The 19,962-nt window shown below is 39.4% G+C and overlaps 1 protein-coding gene across 12 annotated transcripts in view; it reads left to right on the forward strand.

Moving 5' to 3' along the window:
• The window catches only part of LOC141556822 (protocadherin gamma-C4), a 179,701-nt gene that overhangs the window by 7,251 nt on the left and 152,488 nt on the right, over nt 1–19,962 (forward strand). The window contains exons 1-2 of one of the 12 annotated variants that reach the window (XM_074291650.1): nt 6,700–7,334; nt 7,530–9,556. The exons of 3 other annotated variants lie outside the window; for them this stretch is intronic. In XM_074291650.1, coding sequence (XP_074147751.1) covers nt 7,127–7,334; nt 7,530–9,556 — 2,235 coding nt within the window. In that variant the 5' untranslated portion in view covers nt 6,700–7,126. 8 more of the 12 variants (XM_074291637.1, XM_074291651.1, XM_074291621.1 and 5 more) reach the window with 8 other exon arrangements.

Raw genomic sequence — 19,962 nt, forward strand, 5'->3', positions numbered from 1 at the left:
ACAATTAAGTATTATACTTTTCTGTCTCTATTGTTCACTTGAGAGATTCATTAAAATTTCCAGTTAGTCTGGCATTGAATTTATGGTCTTAGAGGAATTTAAATTTAACAAAAATGTTATTATTATACAGTAAAGAACTTGAAGATACTTTAGAGATCATCCAGGCAACACCCCAAATTTTAAGGAATGGAAATACATAGTCAACAAGATCGAATAATTTAACCAAGGCCAGTTTGACTAAGGCAAGTTACTTCTTTTTTACAAATTACTCCACTGAGCTCAAATACATAATCCATTTTGTGATTAAAATTTTAATGGATTACAGATTAAGATATCTGAACCCCCCTTTAATGTTCACATGTTTATGTAGCTTTTAACACACAAGCAAATCTATATGTTAATATAGGTATTGCATATATGCATATATATGAATCTGCTACTAAAATGGATTTTGCAGTCACTACTAGTTTAAAAGATTTTTGTAGTAACTAAACTATAATGACATAAAACGTATTTAAAATAAGTGGTATAAGTGGATTGTATTCTCCTTTTGCATTTTTGGTATTTTGTTGGATTCTGATTTGTGTAGTATGGTTAGATTAAATTTTCGTGATGAGATGAAGGTGAAAAAACATAAAGATAAGCTCTTTTATTCTCGTTCATAATTTTAGTATAAACTTTCCTATCACCATTTTATAAATGTCTACAGTATTGAATAATGATGTGGAAAATTGACATGGGAGAAGCTCCGGGTATTGTGTGGAAGCCTAATTTTTTTTTATTTGAAGACTTTGTGTTTCCTGGAGCCCCATAGTTTTGTTATTGTTGTTGTTTGTTTTTTGGGTTTTTTTTTAGCAGAAACTGTACATTTAGGGGGCTATCACTCTAATGTACACAAAAGGTACAATCAAATACCATCACTCTAATGATGAGTTGTATTTCTATTTCTACCATAAGAGACTCAGCTTAGGTAAAAACGAAGAAATTCATTACATCAATTTCTTTAGAACATGAAACTTTGATCCCAGAAACTCTCAAAGATGAACAATGAAAAGAAATCGAATCTTTGAAATACTAAAGAACAATTCTGTATTCAATTTCTTTGTCATGATACTATTTACTTTTGATGACTTTTTTATTTATAAAACCAATATTACATTCTCTCAACTTTACCGTGAAGGGCACAGCTTACTCTAAATTATGGCATCTTGAACTTCCTGCTCTAAGTTGTAATTTCTCTGGCAACATTGCTTAAACTCCATTGCAATGCAGTAGAAGGCATAGGAAAAGAATTTATCATTATAGTCGAAGCCTGGTGATTTGAAACTATTAATAGAATTAATAGGAGGAGGAGAAAGAGGTAAAGGAGAAGAAGTTGGAAGAGGAAGAGAAGGAGGAACAGTAGGGGAAGACAAGGAGAAGGAGAAAAGGCTGCAGCAATAATAGCAGCAGCAGTAACAGCAGCAATAGTAGTAACAGTAGCAGCAAAAATAGCAGCAGCAGCAATAACAGCAGCAATAGCAGTGGCAATAGCAGTAGTTGTTGCTTTTGTAGCTGTAGCAGTTGTTATAATAATAGCAGGGGAGGAGTAATTTAGCAACTGGCATTTATATAGTGAATTAAAGTTTGCAAAATGCTTCAAAGTCATCATCTCATTTGAGATTCACAAATCCTTGGTTGTAGCCCATGGCTATTTAGGACCTGTTTTCATCATTACGTTTTACATATTTTTACATTAAGTTATATGGGGAAACATTTAATAATATAGCAACTAACTTCAGTAATGTTAACTATATTGAACTGGAAGGCTAAATCATAATTTATTTAATCAGTGATTATACTTTAGAAAGTTATTGCACAATCCAAAAATTAAGAATATATTCTCGAGTATAAACTGGTACCAAAAATTATAATGTATACATAATACATCTATGTAGACATACACACAAATATGTGTATTGCTAGACATGTAGATAAATATTCATATAGGCATTGAGATAGAGAGAATCAATATATTTACTGTTCTATGAACAAAAATAAAGTATAATCAAAAAACTAGAGAAGCCTTTATATTCTACAGAAGGTTTATAAAGTTATTATCACTTAGGTGATTTATAATTTATTTAACCTAATAATCAAGATAACAGCAACAGAATTTGTTAATAAAATTTTTTATAAAAATTGATAGTAAAGATTTATGTTCCTACCACCTGTAATTCTTTATATGACCCTATGAAGCTATGGTCCGAGATACTTCCAACTTTACGACTTTAATAAGGACTTTCTTTAAAACGGTAAGTCATGTATTATTACATCGTTCTAAGAGTTGTTACAAGGGATGCAATAATTGATTTAGACTCTGGGCGCCGCTCTTCACCAATCAGGAAGAACAATGTCGGAAAGAAGATAGTCTAATCCTCCCAGGTCCTAGTGCACAAATCTCAAGAAGATCAAACCCAAACCCAAACGCTCCAGGATGAGCAGAAACTCAGCCCTTTTACCCTGCACGCTACAAATTTGATCCCTAGACACACTCCCCCAGAAAAACAAAGGAGCCACGAGCTAGCTACAGACAGCAAGGAGGATATTTCTAAAGGAGCGATGATCACTGGGGAAAAACGCAGAGATGGCAGAAGACGAATCCTGCTTTGTTCTCTCCTGGGACTGCTGTGGAATACCGTGGCCGCCCAAATCCGCTACTCGATTCCCGAGGAGATGGAGAAGGGCTCTTTCGTGGGCAACATCGCCAAAGACCTGGCACTGGAACTGAGCGAATTGTCTGAGCACGGAGCACGCATTGTCTCCAGAGGTAAGAAACAGCATTTCGCTCTCAATGTCAGAAGCGGCAGCTTAGTCATCGCAGAAAGAATAGATAGGGAAGAGCTCTGTGCACAAAGCGCCCAGTGCCTGCTGAATTTTAATATTCTGGTTGAGGACAAATTGAAAATTTATTCAGTGGAAGTGGAAATAATTGACATTAATGATAATGCCCCTTGCTTTCAGGAAGAGGAGCTAGAATTAAAAATCAGTGAAACCACAGCTCTGGGAACTCAATTTATTTTAGAAAGCGCCTATGACGCCGATGTAGGAGTGAACGCCCTCCAAGACTATAAGATGAGTTCGAATCATCACTTCTCTTTGCTTGTGCAAACTGGAGTTGATGGCATCAAATACCCGGAGCTAGTGTTGGAGAGGGCCCTGGATCGCGAGGAGCAGCCTACCCTTCACATGGTACTTTTAGCCAGGGATGGAGGAGAACCAGTCCTCTCTGGTACTGTTCGAATCCGAGTGACTGTCCTGGATGTAAATGACAATGCTCCCGTGTTTACTCAATCTGTATATACAGTGAATGTCCCTGAGAACGTGTCTCAGGGAACAGTGCTCCTCACAGTTAACGCCACTGATGCAGATGAAGGAAGTAACTCCCAGGTAAGGTATTTTCTAGTAAAAATTCCTGGGAAAACATCACAGATATTCAAACTCAATTCTTTAACTGGTGAATTATCAACCTTACAAAATCTAAATTATGAAGATGCAGAATTCTACATGATGGAAGCAGAGGCTAGAGATGGCCTTGGCCTCAAGGGCAGAACTAAAATTCATGTCACAGTTCTGGACGTGAATGACAATGCTCCAGAAGTGACTATCACTTCTATCACCAACTCAATCCCTGAAAATGCTCCCCCTGGGACTGTAATTGCTCTGTTCCATGTGCATGATCGAGACTCGGGTGAAAATGGTCAAGTCTTGTGTTCCATCCCAGGTGACCTGCCTTTTAAGTTAGAAAAGAAGGTGGATAGCTACTATTCACTGGTGATTGACAGGGTTCTGGACAGGGAGCAAGTGTCTGTATATAACATCACCGTGAGAGCAGAAGACTTTGGGAAGCCAGCTCTGTCCACAGACACTCACATCCTCTTGCAGGTGGCAGACATCAATGACAACCCTCCCACTTTCAGTCAGTCAGCCTACTCTGCCTACATCCAGGAGAACAACCCCAGAGGAGCTTCCATCTACTCCTTGACTGCTCATGACCCAGACAGTGAGCAGAATGCCTTAGTCACCTACTCCATCATGGAGACTAACCTCCCATTGGAGACACCACCAGTGTCATCAATTGTCTCCATCAACACAGAGACTGGCATCCTTTATGCTCTGTGCTCCTTCGACTATGAACAGTCTCGAGAATTTCAGTTGAGAGTGACAGCCAGGGATTCTGGGGATCCTCCTCTCAGCAGCAACGTGTCCCTGACTCTGTTCATACTGGATCAAAATGATAACACCCCAGAAATCCTGTACCCCACCTTCCCCACAGATGGTTCCAGTGGAGTGGAGCTGGCCCCACGCTCTGCAGAGTCAGGCTACCTGGTGACCAAGGTGGTGGCAGTGGATGCAGACTCTGGCCAGAATGCCTGGCTGTCTTATCGCCTGCTCAAGGCCACAGATCCCGGGCTTTTTTCCGTGGGCCTGCACTCAGGGGAGATCAGGACTGTCCGAACATTCCTGGACAAAGATGCCCTCAAGCAGAATCTCATCGTGGCAGTGACAGATAATGGAGAGCCCCCCCTCTCTTCCACTGTCACTGTCACCGTGGCAGTGGCTGACAGCATCCCCGAGATCCTCTCAGATCTCAGCAGCCAAACCTCCTCTGAAACTCAGGACGACTCTCTCCTCACATTTTACCTGGTCATAGCAGTGGCTGTGGTGTCCTGCTTGTTCTTTGCCTTCATTGTCCTTCTGCTGGCAATCAGGCTAAGAAGGTGGTGGATGCTGCAAGTTGTTCAGGCTTCAGGTGACCACGTGGGGGGAGTCACCTCCTCCCAGTTTTTGGGGATAGATGGAGTCAGAGCCTTTCTTCAGACCTATTCCCATGAAGTTACTCTCACCACGGATTCTCGAAAGAGCCAGTTGATCTTTCCTCAACCCAATTATGCAGACACCTTGATAAGTCAACAGAGCTGTGAGCCAAAGGAGTCTCCACTACCTACTCATACTTTACTTCAAGCAAAAGATGAACAAGCATTTTTCCAGGTAAATCTTAATCTGTAGAATACAATTGCAAAATTAAGTTTCAGTGACTTTCTATCTCTACCATTTATTAGAGTTATCCATTGAACTTTCTAGTTATTCTGGCTATAAATTGATTGTGTGAAGAGAGCTTAACTTCAGTGAAAACTCTTAAGTCTTATAGTGTTTTAAAAAGCTTGATGATATTATGTTGATCATTTAGTTAAAACAAACACAAAAAATGAAAACTGATATCTGGAAAGACTAAATAATTTTCTAGATGTTGCAGTACTGGCTAAGGTACCCCTCCTTTAAGAATTGCTTCTCTAGGTTCAAATCTTTTACTTCCTTTGATCTTCAGTGTTTAGTGCATTACAGTTTAAGCACCCAATACTTTAAAAAATATAGTGTATATTCATATCAACATATATTTATGTATGCATATATGAAGGAATTTGCTGCTACTAAAATGAGTCTTCAAATCAATTCATAGTGTAAAGGTTTGTTGTAGAAGCTGAAATATAATGGCATAACTTTCACTTATTTAGAGGAGAAATAGGTATATTATCTTTTCCTTTCGTATTTTTACAAATTCTTTCTGCATATTGAAATGTACGTGGTGTAGCTTGATTTGGTGCATTAAAGAGAGGTATAGGAATTGGAGTCACACTCATTATCTTACACTTAATTTTCAATATGCACTTTTATAACTTCATAAATGTCTTCCTTACTTAAAATTGATTTGGAGAATTGTATCTGTGAAATAACAGGTCTTGTATACAGCCATAATTTCGTTCTGATTTCATCAGTTCATGAAAAGACTATTCTCTTTTGAACAAGAATTGGACATTTCTGTAATAATGTCGTACACTGTAATTTCTTACACTTTCTCAAGCAACCATCACTCTTTCCCACGTGGTAGGTTGTATTGCTATTTCTACCACATGAAAAGAGAGTCATTTACTTATTTCCCTAGACATATCAGATACTTGAAATATGGAAGAACTTTCCCATGTTCAATTGCTGCATCATGATAGTCGATATTTTTTTATTTTATTCTCATTTCTAAAAACAATATGGCATTTCAATTGGTAAGCTTTACATTGAAATACAAAAATTATTTTAAAATACTTACAAAAATATTGGTGAGTTAGAGCCAATATATAATTCCAAAATTACAGTCATTATGTTTTGTACTATTTTGTTTGGAACAACATCAAAAAATATAAACAATTAACTTTGGGTGTGTGACCTTTTTTGAACTTTAAGATTACAATTACATAATACGTACAATCCCTGATTATACCTAGAAAGTTAACTCATAATCCAAAAGCTAATAATTTTTTTCTTACAGGCAAAATAATACCATGTCAAAATTTAAAATAGATTACACACACACACACACACACACACACACATTCTCACTCATGGATTCACAAATACACATATCTGTATTACTAGACATGAGGGTAAATATTCACAGAGACATTAAAATTAAGAATGTCAATATATTCACTCTTTTATGATCTGAAAAGTACACAATGAAAAGAAAATAGATTTTCTCTTTTATACAATGAATATAATATTTTAACCTCTGTGAATAATCATTTTTGAACATGATAAAAAAAAAAGTAAGACTTAGAGAACTTGAAAATAAAAATATTCTAAAGATTTTTTTAATGATATTTTGACACCATTGGCTTAAATGAATTTGTACAAGATAGCCTGGAAGGTCGCAAACAAAATAAACTTGTAATGGTATGAACATATGATTTTAAGTAATTCTAAATCTATGACTTCAATTTCTTTCTAAATGACATTTCACATTTGATATCTAAGTATTCAGAAGAAGTGCGATAATTAATCTAACCTCTGGGCGTCGCTGTCCACCAATCAGTAAGAAATACTCAGGGAGAGGACCCGCCTAATCCTTCCGGGTGCTAGAGCACAAACTTCCCGGAGATCAAACACATAGGATCCAGGATTCACAGAAAGTAAACCCCATAATCCTACATGCTCCAGACTTAGGTTCTTTAGTCATACTACAGGAGAAAACAGAAAATCCAAGTGGCAATCCATATTCGGCTGAAGAATAAAGAAAACATTTCTAAAGCAAACAATGATAGCTGAGCAAAGCCACAAAGGCTGCATACCGCTATTCCTGCTTTGCTTTCTCCTGGGGACGCTGTGGGAGATCAGCTTTGCCCAGATCCGCTACTCGGTTCCCGAGGAGACAGAAAAAGGCTCTTTCGTGGGCAATATCGCCAAGGACTTGGGAATGGAATTGAGAGAATTGTCTGAGCATGGGGCACGCATTATCTCCAGAGGTAAGAAGCAGCATTTTGTTCTCAATGTTAAAAGCGGCAGCTTAGTCACCGCAGATAGAATAGACAGGGAAGAAATCTGTGCGCAGAGCGTTGAGTGTCTGCTGAATTTTAATGTTCTGGTTGAAAATAAATTGAAAATACATTCAGTGGAGGTGGAAATAACCGATATTAATGATAACGCCCCTCATTTTTTAGCTGAGGAGATAGAACTAAAAATTAGTGAAACCACAGCTCCAGGAACTCACCATCTCCTGGAAAATGCATATGACCAAGATGTGGGAGTGAATTCTCTCCAGGGCTACGAGCTGAGTCCCAGCCATCACTTCTCTCTGAAAGTGCAAAGTACAAGTGGAGGAATCAAGTATCCAGAACTGGTGTTGGAAAGGGCCCTGGACCGGGAGGAAAAGCCTGCTCATTATCTTATACTCACAGCATGGGATGGAGGAGAACCAATCCGGACTGGTACTATTAGAATCAAAGTAACTGTCCTGGATGCAAATGACAATGTTCCCGTGTTTTCCCAGTCAGTGTATACTGTCAGTGTTCCTGAGAATATATCCCAGGGGACGATACTACTCACAGTGAATGCCACTGATGCAGATGAAGGAATCAATTCTCAAGTAAGATACTTTCAAATGAAAAGTCCTAGGAAGATCTCCCAAATATTCCAAATTAATTCTGTGACTGGAGAATTGTCAACCTTACAAAATCTAGATTATGAAGAGGCAGAATTCCATGAAATAGAAGTGGAAGCTCAAGATGGTCTTGGTCTCAGGAGCAGAGCTAAAATTCATGTCACAGTTCTAGATGTGAATGACAATGCTCCAGAAGTGACCATCACCTCTGTCACCATCTCAGTCCCTGAAAATGCTCCCCCTGGGACTGTAATTGCTCTGTTCCACGTGCATGATCGAGACTCTGGTGAAAATGGTCAAGTCTTCTGTTCCATCCCAGGTGACCTGCCTTTTAAATTAGAAAAGAAGGTGGACAACTATTATTCATTGGTGACTGACAGGACTCTAGACAGGGAGCAGGTGTCTGTGTATAACATAACCATGAAAGCAGAAGACTTTGGGAAGCCAGCTCTGTCCACAAACACTCACATCCTCTTGCAGGTGGTAGACATCAATGACAACCCTCCCACTTTCAGTCAGTCAGCCTACTCTGCCTACATCCAGGAGAACAACCCCAGAGGAGCTTCCATCTACTCCTTGACTGCTCATGACCCAGACAGTGAGCAGAATGCCTTAGTCACCTACTCCATCATGGAGACTAACCTCCCATTGGAGACACCACCAGTGTCATCGATTGTCTCCATCAACGCAGAGACTGGCATCCTCTATGCTCTGTGCTCCTTCGACTATGAACAGTCTCGAGAATTTCAGTTGAGAGTGACAGCCAGGGATTCTGGGGATCCTCCTCTCAGCAGCAACGTGTCCCTGACTCTGTTCATACTGGATCAAAATGATAACACCCCGGAAATCCTGTACCCCACCTTCCCCACAGACGGTTCCAGTGGAGTGGAGCTGGCCCCACGCTCTGCAGAGCCAGGCTACCTGGTGACCAAGGTGGTGGCAGTGGATGCAGACTCTGGCCAGAATGCCTGGCTGTCTTATCGCCTGCTCAAGGCCACAGATCCCGGGCTTTTTTCCGTGGGCCTGCACTCAGGGGAGATCAGGACTGTCCGAACATTCCTGGACAAAGATGCCCTCAAGCAGAATCTCATCGTGGCAGTGACAGATAATGGAGAGCCTCCCCTCTCTGCCACTGTCACTGTCACCGTGGCAGTGGCTGACAGCATCCCCGAGATCCTCTCAGATCTCAGCAGCCAAACCTCCTCTGAAACTCAGGACGACTCTCTCCTCACATTTTACCTGGTCATAGCAGTGGCTGTAGTGTCCTGCTTGTTCTTTTCTTTCATTGTACTTCTACTAGTAATCAGGCTAAGAAGGTGGTGGATGCTGCAAGTTGTTCAGGCTCCAGGAGACCATGTGGGGGGAATCACCTCCTCCCAATTTTTGGGAATAGATGGAGTAAGAACTTTCCTTCAGACCTATTCCCATGAGGTTTCACTTACCACGGATTCTCGAAAGAGTCAGTTGATCTTTCCTCAGCCCAATTATGCAGACACCTTGATAAGTCAACAGAGCTGTGAGCCGAAGGAGTTTCCACTACCTACTCAGTCTTTACTTCCAGGAAAAGATGAACAAGCATTTTCCCAGGTAAATCTTAATCTGTAAAATAGAAATACAAAATTAATTTTCAACAACTCACATTATTACTTTTCTCTCTCTACTGTTTACCAGAGATGTCTATTGCACTTCCTAGTTATTCTGGCTATTAATTTATGGTCTGAGAAGTTCTCGCCTCTCATAAAAGTGTTAAGTACAAAAATATCACATAAAACTTGAAGGTACTGTGGGGTTCATTCAGCCAAAAACCAAGGAATGAAAACTAATATCGAGATAGGTTAAATATTGTTGTTTTTTTTCTTCTAAGATCATAATACTGGCTAAGCTACTTCTTAAGAATTGTTGCACTGTATTCAAATCCACGGGGCTCTTTGAGATTCAAAAGGCTTACAGACTCAAGTCTTTTAAGAAACAAGTAATCTTCAAAATATACTATATTTAACCATACATACATGTATGTGTATGTGTATGTGTAGGGGTGTGTATTTATGTACATATGAATAAAGCTATTGCTGCTAAAAGAGTCTCTAAATCAATACATAGTGTAAAAGTTCACTGTAATAATTGAAATATATTCTTATGTTATTTCCACTTCTTTAGAAAGGGTGAAATATGTAGATTACCTTGTCTTTTGTGTTTTTATAAATTCTTGCTGGAGTTTTAAATGTATGTAGTATAGGTGGATGTTGTGAATCAGGGGGAGATACCGGAAACTGAGTGGCACTCATTGTTTTTCATGTTATTGGCAATATACACTTTTATGTTTTAACTTTACAAACATCTATCTTACTAAATGTTGACTTGGGAAATTTGCATGTTCGAAGTTCTAGTTCTTTTGCGTAACCATCATTAAGTTCTGATTCCATTAGCCCATGAATTGGTTATTTTCCTTTGAGCAGACATTTAACTAATAATGCCATACATTTTCATGTCTTACACTTTTTCAAGGAACCCTCACTCTACTATTTATGCTAGGTTTTATCGCTACTTCTACCATATTAGGTTCAACTTATATAAATATGAAGTCATTTATTTATTTTCTTAGAAATATCAAATTCTTGAAATATTGAAAAATGTTTCCATGTTTAATTGCCCTGACCAACAAGTTAATGATAATTTGATTTTATTCTCAGTTCTAAAACAATACTACATTTAATTTGATCAACTTAACACTGAAAAACATAACCTTAGTTCTGTTTATGTTTAATTGTTTGGTGAATTCATGAACTTCATACTCCAATGAATTAGATACAATTGATTCTTCCAATGTTACAGCATCATGTTTTGTACTATTGTTTAAAAGAACTTCAAAAATTGATCGCAATTAATATCAGTTTGTGACTGCTATTGAACTACAAGGCTGTAATTATAAAAATGCATTCAGTTCTGATTATACTTATAAAATTAATACATGATCCAAAAGTTAACAATTTATTATCCTGGATATATTAGTATGTTAGTTAGTGAAAATGTAATTTGGATATATTAGTAAGTAAAAATGTAACCTGAAGAATACACACACACACACACACACACACACACACACACACACACAGATAAGTGAAAGGTTAGCTATATGGATAAATATGTAAAAATAACTGGAATTAAAAGGATCAATATATTTACTGTTTTATGGTTTGAAAGTATACAACTAACAGAAAATAATTTTTTCTATTCTATAAAATATATACAACACTGTAATCTCTGTGAATTATAATTTGTTTGGCATGAATAACTGAAGATAAAGGTTACAAAATCAGACAAAAAATATTCTATAGATGGACACTTTTAAAAATGATTTTTCAACACTATTGGCCAAAATGCACATTACCTTGATCTCAACCAAAATTAAACTAATGATCCTATGAGACTATGATCAAAGATTGGTCCAATTCCATGACATCAGTTTCTTTGGTTTTTACAATTTAATGTTTTATCTTTCTATAATTACATGTAAAAAGAATTTGTAAATTCAATTTTAAAAAATTGTTGAGTTCCAAATTGTTTCCCTTACTTCCCTTTTCCTCCTCACCAAGAAGGCAAGAAATTTTACATAAGTTATACATGGGCAGTCATGCAAAATGTATTTCTGTGTAGGCCACATTGGGGGCTGGGAAGAGGGAAAGAAACCCCCTACCCCCCAAAAAAAAACAAACAAGAAAAAGTTCTTTCTGTGGAGAAGGATAGCACTTTTTTAAAATCATATATCCATTAGATTCTATTTCTTTCTTTTTATTTATTTATTTAATATGTTTCCCAGTTACTTGCAGAACAAATATTTTTACATGTTTTTAAGATTATCGAGTTCTAGATTCTCTCCCTTAAGCCCAGCCACAATTAAGAAACCACAAATAATGTTATGTAAAGCATTTCCATAAAAATCAAGCTGTGAAAGAAAACATAGATCTCCCACCCTAATGAAAATAAAAGCTCTGAAGAAAAATTAAGTTAAAAGAAAGAGAAAGAGAGAATGCTTCAATCAGTGTTCAGACACAACCAGTTCCTTCTCTGGGCATTGATAGGCTTTTTTCTTTATAAGTCCTTCAGAATAGTCATGGATGATTGTACTACTGAGAATAGCAAAGTCATTTTGCTGGTCATCCCAGAACATTGCTACTACTTTGTATATACATTTTGTTCATGAAGGACTTTCTAGATTTTTTTCCCCTGAGAGCATCCTACTCATCATTTTCCAGAGAATGATAATATTCTATCTCAACCACATACCACAGTTTATTGAGTCATTCCTCAATTGTTCTATTTCTTTCTTAATGACATTTCGTGCACTATACCAATCTAAACATTTTCTCATAATGAGTGCAATAATTTATTTAGCCTCTGGGCGTCGCTGTCCACCAATCAGCAAGAAAAATTCAAGAAGAATGGTGGAATTTTCCGGGGTGCTACTGCACAAAGCTCCAGGAGACAAAAACAACACGCTTTGGAATACAAAGAAAATAAGCTCTCTCACCCTACATGTTCCAGACTTAGGCTCAGGACACATACGACAGGGGGAAACAAAAAATCCAAGAGAGAATCCAGATTTTGCTGCAAAATACAGAGAACATTTCTAAAGCAAACAATGGTGTCAGAGCAAAATCACAGAAGCTGTATACAGAGACTCCTGCTTTGCTTTCTCTTGGAGATGCTATGGGATATCGGCTCTTCCCAAATCAGATACTCGATTCCCGAGGAGATGGAAAAAGGATCCTTTGCGGGCGACATCGCCAAAGACTTGGGTTTGGAGCCGAAGGAAATGTCAGAGCGAGGGGCTCGTATCGTTTCCAAAGGTAAGAAGCAGCATTTCGCTCTCAATGTCAGAAGCGGCAGCTTAGTCACCGCAGACAGAATAGATAGAGAAGAACTTTGCACCCAGAGTTCCCAGTGTCTGCTGAATTTTAATGTTCTGGTTGAAGATAAATTGAAAATATATTCAGTGGAAGTAGAAATAACAGACATTAATGATAACGCACCAGGCTTTTCAGCAGAAGAGCTAGAACTAAAAATTAGTGAAACCACAGCTCCAGGAACCCCACATCTCCTGGAAAGTGCATATGACCGGGATGTGGGAGTGAACTCTCTCCAGGGCTACGAGCTAAGTCCTAGCCATCATTTCTCTCTGAAAGTGCAAAATAGAGATGGAGGGTTCAAGTATCCAGAACTGGTGTTGGAGAGGGCCTTGGACCGGGAGGAAAAGCCTGTTCATTATCTTATACTCACAGCATGGGATGGAGGAGAACCAATCCGGACTGGTACTATTAGAATCAAAGTAACTGTCCTGGATGCAAATGACAATGTTCCCGTATTTTCCCAATCAGTGTATACTGTCAGTGTTCCTGAGAATATATCCCAGGGGACGATACTACTCACAGTGAATGCCACTGATGCAGATGAAGGAATCAATTCACAGGTAAAATATTTTCAAGTGAAAATACCTGGGGAGACTGCCCAAATATTCCAAATGAATCCTTTCACTGGAGAATTGTCAACATTACAAAATCTAGATTATGAAGAGGCAGAATTCCATGAAATAGAAGTGGAAGCTCAAGATGGTCTTGGTCTCAGGAGCAGAGCTAAAATTTGTGTCACAGTTCTAGATGTGAATGACAATGCTCCAGAAGTGACCATCACCTCTGTCACCATCTCAGTCCCTGAAAATGCTCCCCCTGGGACTGTAATCGCTTTATTCCATGTGCATGATCAAGACTCTGGTGAAAATGGTCAAGTCTTGTGTTCCATCCCAGGTGACCTGCCTTTTAAATTAGAAAAGAAGGTGGACAACTATTATTCATTGGTGACTGACAGGACTCTAGACAGGGAGCAAGTGTGTGTGTATAACATAACCATGAAAGCAAAAGACTTTGGGAGCCCAGCTCTATCTACAGACACTCACATCCTCTTGCAGGTGGCAGACATCAATGACAACCCTCCCACTTTCAGTCAGTCAGCCTACTCTGTCTACATCCAGGAGAACAACCCCAGAGGAGCTTCCATCTACTCCTTGACTGCTCATGACCCAGACAGTGAGCAGAATGCCTTAGTCACCTACTCTATCATGGAGACTAACCTCCCATTGGAGGCATCACCAGTGTCATCACTTGTCTCCATCAACTCGGAGACTGGCGTCCTCTATGCTCTGCGCTCCTTTGACTATGAACAGTCTCGAGAATTTCAATTGAGAATGACAGCCAGGGATTCTGGGGATCCTCCTCTCAGCAGCAACGTGTCCCTGACTCTGTTCATACTGGATCAAAATGATAACACCCCGGAAATCCTGTACCCCACCTTCCCCACAGATGGTTCCAGTGGAGTGGAGCTGGCCCCACGCTCTGCAGAGTCAGGCTACCTGGTGACCAAGGTGGTGGCAGTGGATGCAGACTCTGGCCAGAATGCCTGGCTGTCTTATCGCCTGCTCAAGGCCACAGATTCCGGGCTTTTTTCCGTGGGCCTGCACTCAGGGGAGATCAGGACTGTCCGAACATTCCTGGACAAAGATGCCCTCAAGCAGAATCTCATCGTGGCAGTGACAGATAATGGAGAGCCTCCCCTCTCTGCCACTGTCACTGTCACCGTGGCAGTGGCTGACAGCATCCCCGAGATCCTCTCAGATCTCAGCAGCCAAACCTCCTCTGAAACTCAGGACGACTCTCTCCTCACATTTTACCTGGTCATAGCAGTGGCTGTGGTGTCCTGCTTGTTCTTTGCCTTCATTGTCCTTCTGCTGGCAATCAGGCTAAGAAGGTGGTGGATGCTGCAAGTTGTTCAGGCTCCAGGAGACCACGTGGGGGGAGTCACCTCCTCCCAGTTTTTGGGAATAGATGGAGTCAGAGCCTTTCTTCAGACCTATTCCCATGAGGTTTCACTTACCACGGATTCTCGAAAGAGTCAGTTGATCTTTCCTCAGCCCAATTATGCAGACACCTTGATAAGTCAGCAGAGCTGTGAGCCAAAGGAGTCTCTACTACCTTCTCAATCTTTACTTCAAGCAAAAGATAAACAAGCATTTTTCCAGGTAAACCTTATTCTGTAAAATATAATTACAATCTGGCTATGAATTTATGGTCTTAGAAGAATTTAAATTTAGCAAAAGTATTATTAGCTTCACACAATATAGAACTTATTGATACTGTGAAGATCATCCAGGCAACATACTAAATTTTAAACAATGAAAGCTAATATTCAGAAAGTCAAAGAAGATACTTAGTGATAATGGAAGTTTAACTCTCCTTCAGCAATTTCTCCACTAAGCACAGACAATTATTTTTGTGATTAAAATTTTAAGCGACTATAGATTCAGTTGGCAAACTACTGCATTTTTACAGTTTTGTATATATGTCCACACAAAAACATACATACAATTTATATGTGTGTGCATATGCATATATACATGTATGTATGTGGATATGTGTAAATAAATATATGAAGCTGCTTCTAGGATAGGTTTTAAGATCAGTACAGTCTAAAGATTTGTTCTAGTAGCTAAATTGTAAAGACATTCTTTAATGTCTTCAATGTATTTAAAGTAGATTGAGCTGAGTGGATTGTCTTTTTTTTTTTTTTTTTTTTTGGACTTATGGTTGCATTTCCTGTGCATATTTGTTTAATGAGAAACAAATTCTAAAAGTAAAGTTATTTCCTTTCACAATATAGTCAATATAAATTTTCCTCTTAAAGCTTTATAAATATCTATGTTACTAAAAGTTGACTTAGGAGATTTGTATGGGTAAAACTCCAGCTTTTGTGTTTTGTATGGGTAAAACTCCAGCTTTTGTGTGTAAATCTGATTTAGTTCTGATTCACTTAATTTGAAGGTGTTGTGTCTTCTTGAGTCTATGAACAAGTTTTTTTTAAGTTGTAGATGAACATTTAAATAATAATTTAACATCACTCTATTTTCTTATGGTGAGTTGCATTTTTATTTCCACCATATGAACGTCAGCCTAAGTACATATGAAGAGATTTATTACATCATTTCCTTTATGGAATGAAACTTTGGTCCCAAAAACTCTCAAACAGCAAATCCTTGAAATGCTGAAGAATATTGCCATGTTCACTTCTTTGACATAATAGTCAATATTGCTTTTGATTTCTAAAAAAACAATATTGCATTTTGTCATCTCTACCCTAAAGAACACAGATTATTCTAAAGTGGGACATCATGACCTTCCTATCCACTTTCTTACAGTTTGTTAGTAATCATTGCCTAAACTCAACTGCAATGCAGCATAAGACTCAGGAAATGAAATAATAATCAGAATGTAGACCTAGTGATTGGAGGATAATGACAACTGGCATTTATTCAATGCATTAAGCTTTACAATGTGTTTCATAGCAATCATCTCATTTGAGACTCACAAATTCTTGGTTATACCCAATTGCTATTTATGATGTTTTCACCTCTACATTTTCCACATTTATGTATTAAGTTGTATGGGAGAACATCTAAGGATGTAGCAACTAACTACCGTAATGTTAGCTATATTGAACAGGAAGTCTACAATCATATAATTTATTTAATCACTGGTTATATTTTAGAAAGTTATTGCACAATCCAAAAAATAAAAAATTATTCTCTAGTACCATGTCCCAAAGAATCATAATGTATACATAATGTAAAGACATTCTTTAATGTCTTCAATGTATTTAAAATAGGCGAGATGAGAAATACAGACAAATATATGTATTGCTACATATAGGAATAAATATTCACGTGAACATTGAGATAAAGAGAATTGGTATATTTCTGTTTTACGGACAGAAAAGGAATATAATCAAAAAAGGATTTAGAAAGCTTTATATTCTACAGAATATTTACAAAGTAATTATTAGGAAAATTACAAATTATTTAGCCTTACAGGCACCCAAGGTAACAGAAGCAGAACCTGACATAAAAACTTTATAAACATTAATAGCAAAGAATTATACCACCTGCAGTTCGTTCCATTATCCCATGAAGCTATGATCCAAGATACCTCCAACTCGATGACTTTAATAATGTCTTTCTTTAAAAGGATAAATCATATATTACATCGTTCTAAGTTTTGATAGAAGGTATGCAATAATTGATTTAGACTCTGGGCGCCGCTCTTCACCAATCAAGAGAGCAATTTAGAAAAAGAGTTAGTCTAATTCTCCCAGGTCCTAGTGCACAAATCTCAAGAAGACCAAACCCACACGCTCCAGGACGAAGAGAAACTCAGCCCCCTCACACTGTCGCTGCAGACTTAAGCTTTGAACACTGTCCACCAGAAAAAAAAGGGAGGTGGGGAGCCACGAGCTAACTACAGACAGTAAGGAGAATATTTCTAAGAGGAGCTATGATCACTGGGGAAAAACGCAGAGATGGCAGAAGAGGAATCCTGCTTTGTTCTCTCTTGGGACTGCTGTGGAATACTGTGGCCGCCCAAATCCGCTACTCGATTCCCGAGGAGATGGAGAAGGGCTCTTTCGTGGGCAACATCGCCAAAGACTTGGGACTGGAACTGAGCGAATTGTCTGAGCACGGAGCACGCGTTGTCTCCAGAGGTAAGAAACAGCATTTCGCTCTCAATGTCAGAAGCGGCAGCTTAGTCATCGCAGAAAGAATAGATAGGGAAGAGCTTTGTGCAAAAAGCGTCCAGTGCCTGCTGAATTTTAATGTTCTGGTTGAGGACAAACTGAAAATTTATTCAGTGGAACTGGAAATAACTGATATTAATGATAATGCCCCTCGCTTTCGGGAAGAGGAGCTAGAACTAAAAATCAGTGAAACCACAGCTCTGGGGACCCAATTTATTCTAGAAAGCGCCTATGACGCGGATATGGGAATGAACTCTCTCCAACGTTATGAACTGAGCCACAACGATCACTTTTCTCTACTTGTGAAAAATAAAGATGATAGAATCAAGTACCCGGAGCTGGTACTGGAGAGGGCCCTGGATCGGGAGGAGCAGCCTACCCTCCACATGGTACTTTTAGCCAGGGATGGAGGAGAACCAGTCCTCTCTGGTACTGTTCGAATCCGAGTGACTGTCCTGGATGCAAATGACAATGCCCCCGTGTTTACTCAATCTGTATATACAGTGAATATTCCTGAGAACGTGTCCCAGGGAACTGTGCTCCTCACGGTTAACGCTACTGATGCAGATGAAGGAAGTAACTCCCAGGTAAAATATTTCCTAGTGAAAATTCCTGGAGAAATCTCACAAATATTCCAACTCAATTCTTTGACTGGAGAATTATCAACTTTACAAAATCTAGATTATGAAGATGCAAAATTCCATGAGATGGATGTGGAAGCTCAAGATGGTCTTGGCTTCTGGGGTAGAGCTAAAATTTATGTCACAGTTTTTGATGTCAATGACAATGCTCCAGAAGTGACCATCACCTCTGTCACCAACTCACTCCCTGAAAATGCTCCCCCTGGGACTGTAATCGCTCTGCTCTATGTGCATGATCGAGACTCTGGTGAAAATGGTCAAGTTCTGTGTTCTATCCCAGGTGACCTGCCTTTTAAATTAGAAAAGAAGGTGGACAATTACTACTCACTGGTGACTGACTGGACTCTGGACAGGGAGCAGGTGCCTGAATACAACATCACTGTGAGAGCAGAAGACTTTGGGAGCCCAGCTCTATCTACAGACACGCATATCCTTTTGCAGGTGGCAGACATCAATGACAACCCTCCCACTTTCAGTCACTCAGACTACTCTGCCTACATCCAGGAGAACAACCCCAGAGGAGCTTCCATCTACTCCTTGACTGCTCATGACCTAGACAGTGAGCAGAATGGCTTAGTCACTTATTCTATCATGGAGAATAACCTTCCTTTGGAGGCACCATCACTGACATCCATTGTCTCCATCAACTCGGAGACTGGCGTCCTCTATGCTCTGTGCTCCTTCGACTATGAACAATTCCGGGAATTTCATCTGAGAGTAACTGCCAAGGACTCTGGGGATCCTCCTCTCAGCAGCAACGTGTCCCTGACTCTGTTCATACTGGATCAAAATGATAACACCCCAGAAATCCTGTACCCCACCTTCCCCACAGATGGTTCCAGTGGAGTGGAGCTGGCCCCACGCTCTGCAGAGCCAGGCTACCTGGTGACCAAGGTGGTGGCAGTGGATGCAGACTCTGGCCAGAATGCCTGGCTGTCTTATCGCCTGCTCAAGGCCACAGATTCCGGGCTTTTTTCCGTGGGCCTGCACTCAGGGGAGATCAGGACTGTCCGAACATTCCTGGACAAAGATGCCCTCAAGCAGAATCTCATCGTGGCAGTGACAGATAATGGAGAGCCTCCCCTCTCTGCCACTGTCACTGTCACCGTGGCAGTGGCTGACAGCATCCCCGAGATCCTCTCAGATCTCAGCATCCAAACCTTCCCTGAAACTCAGGATGACTCTCTCCTCACATTTTACCTGGTCATAGCAGTGGCTGTGGTATCCTGCTTGTTCTTTGCTTTCATTGTCCTTCTAGCGGTCCTCAGGCTGAGAAAATGGTGGATGTTGCAAGTTGTCCAGGCTACAGGTAACCATGTGGGAGGAGTTGCCTCCTCCCAATTTTTGGGAGTAGATGGAGTGAGAGCTTTTCTTCAAACTTATTCCCATGAGGTTTCACTCACCACGGATTCTCGCAAGAGTCAGTTGATCTTTCCTCAGCCCAACTATAAAGATACCTTGATAAGTCAGCAGAGTTGTGAGAAAAAAGTACCTTTATTAACATCAGAACATGTTGTTATAAATAAGGATCAATCGATTTCTTTTCAGGTAAGTCCCTCTTAATAAGATCCTTCCCTTCCTCCCAACTTTTAGCTTTCATTTCATTTTTCTTTAACCTATGGAAACATTTGTCATTCTCCCATCCTGTATACTATTAATAAATTTCATATTCTTGAAATAACATAATTTGAAAGGATAATGGTAATGGACATGGAATCTTTCTAGTATATGACCTCT

This window comes from Sminthopsis crassicaudata, chromosome 2, assembly GCF_048593235.1.
Source record: "Sminthopsis crassicaudata isolate SCR6 chromosome 2, ASM4859323v1, whole genome shotgun sequence".
Classification (NCBI taxonomy): domain Eukaryota; kingdom Metazoa; phylum Chordata; class Mammalia; order Dasyuromorphia; family Dasyuridae; genus Sminthopsis; species Sminthopsis crassicaudata.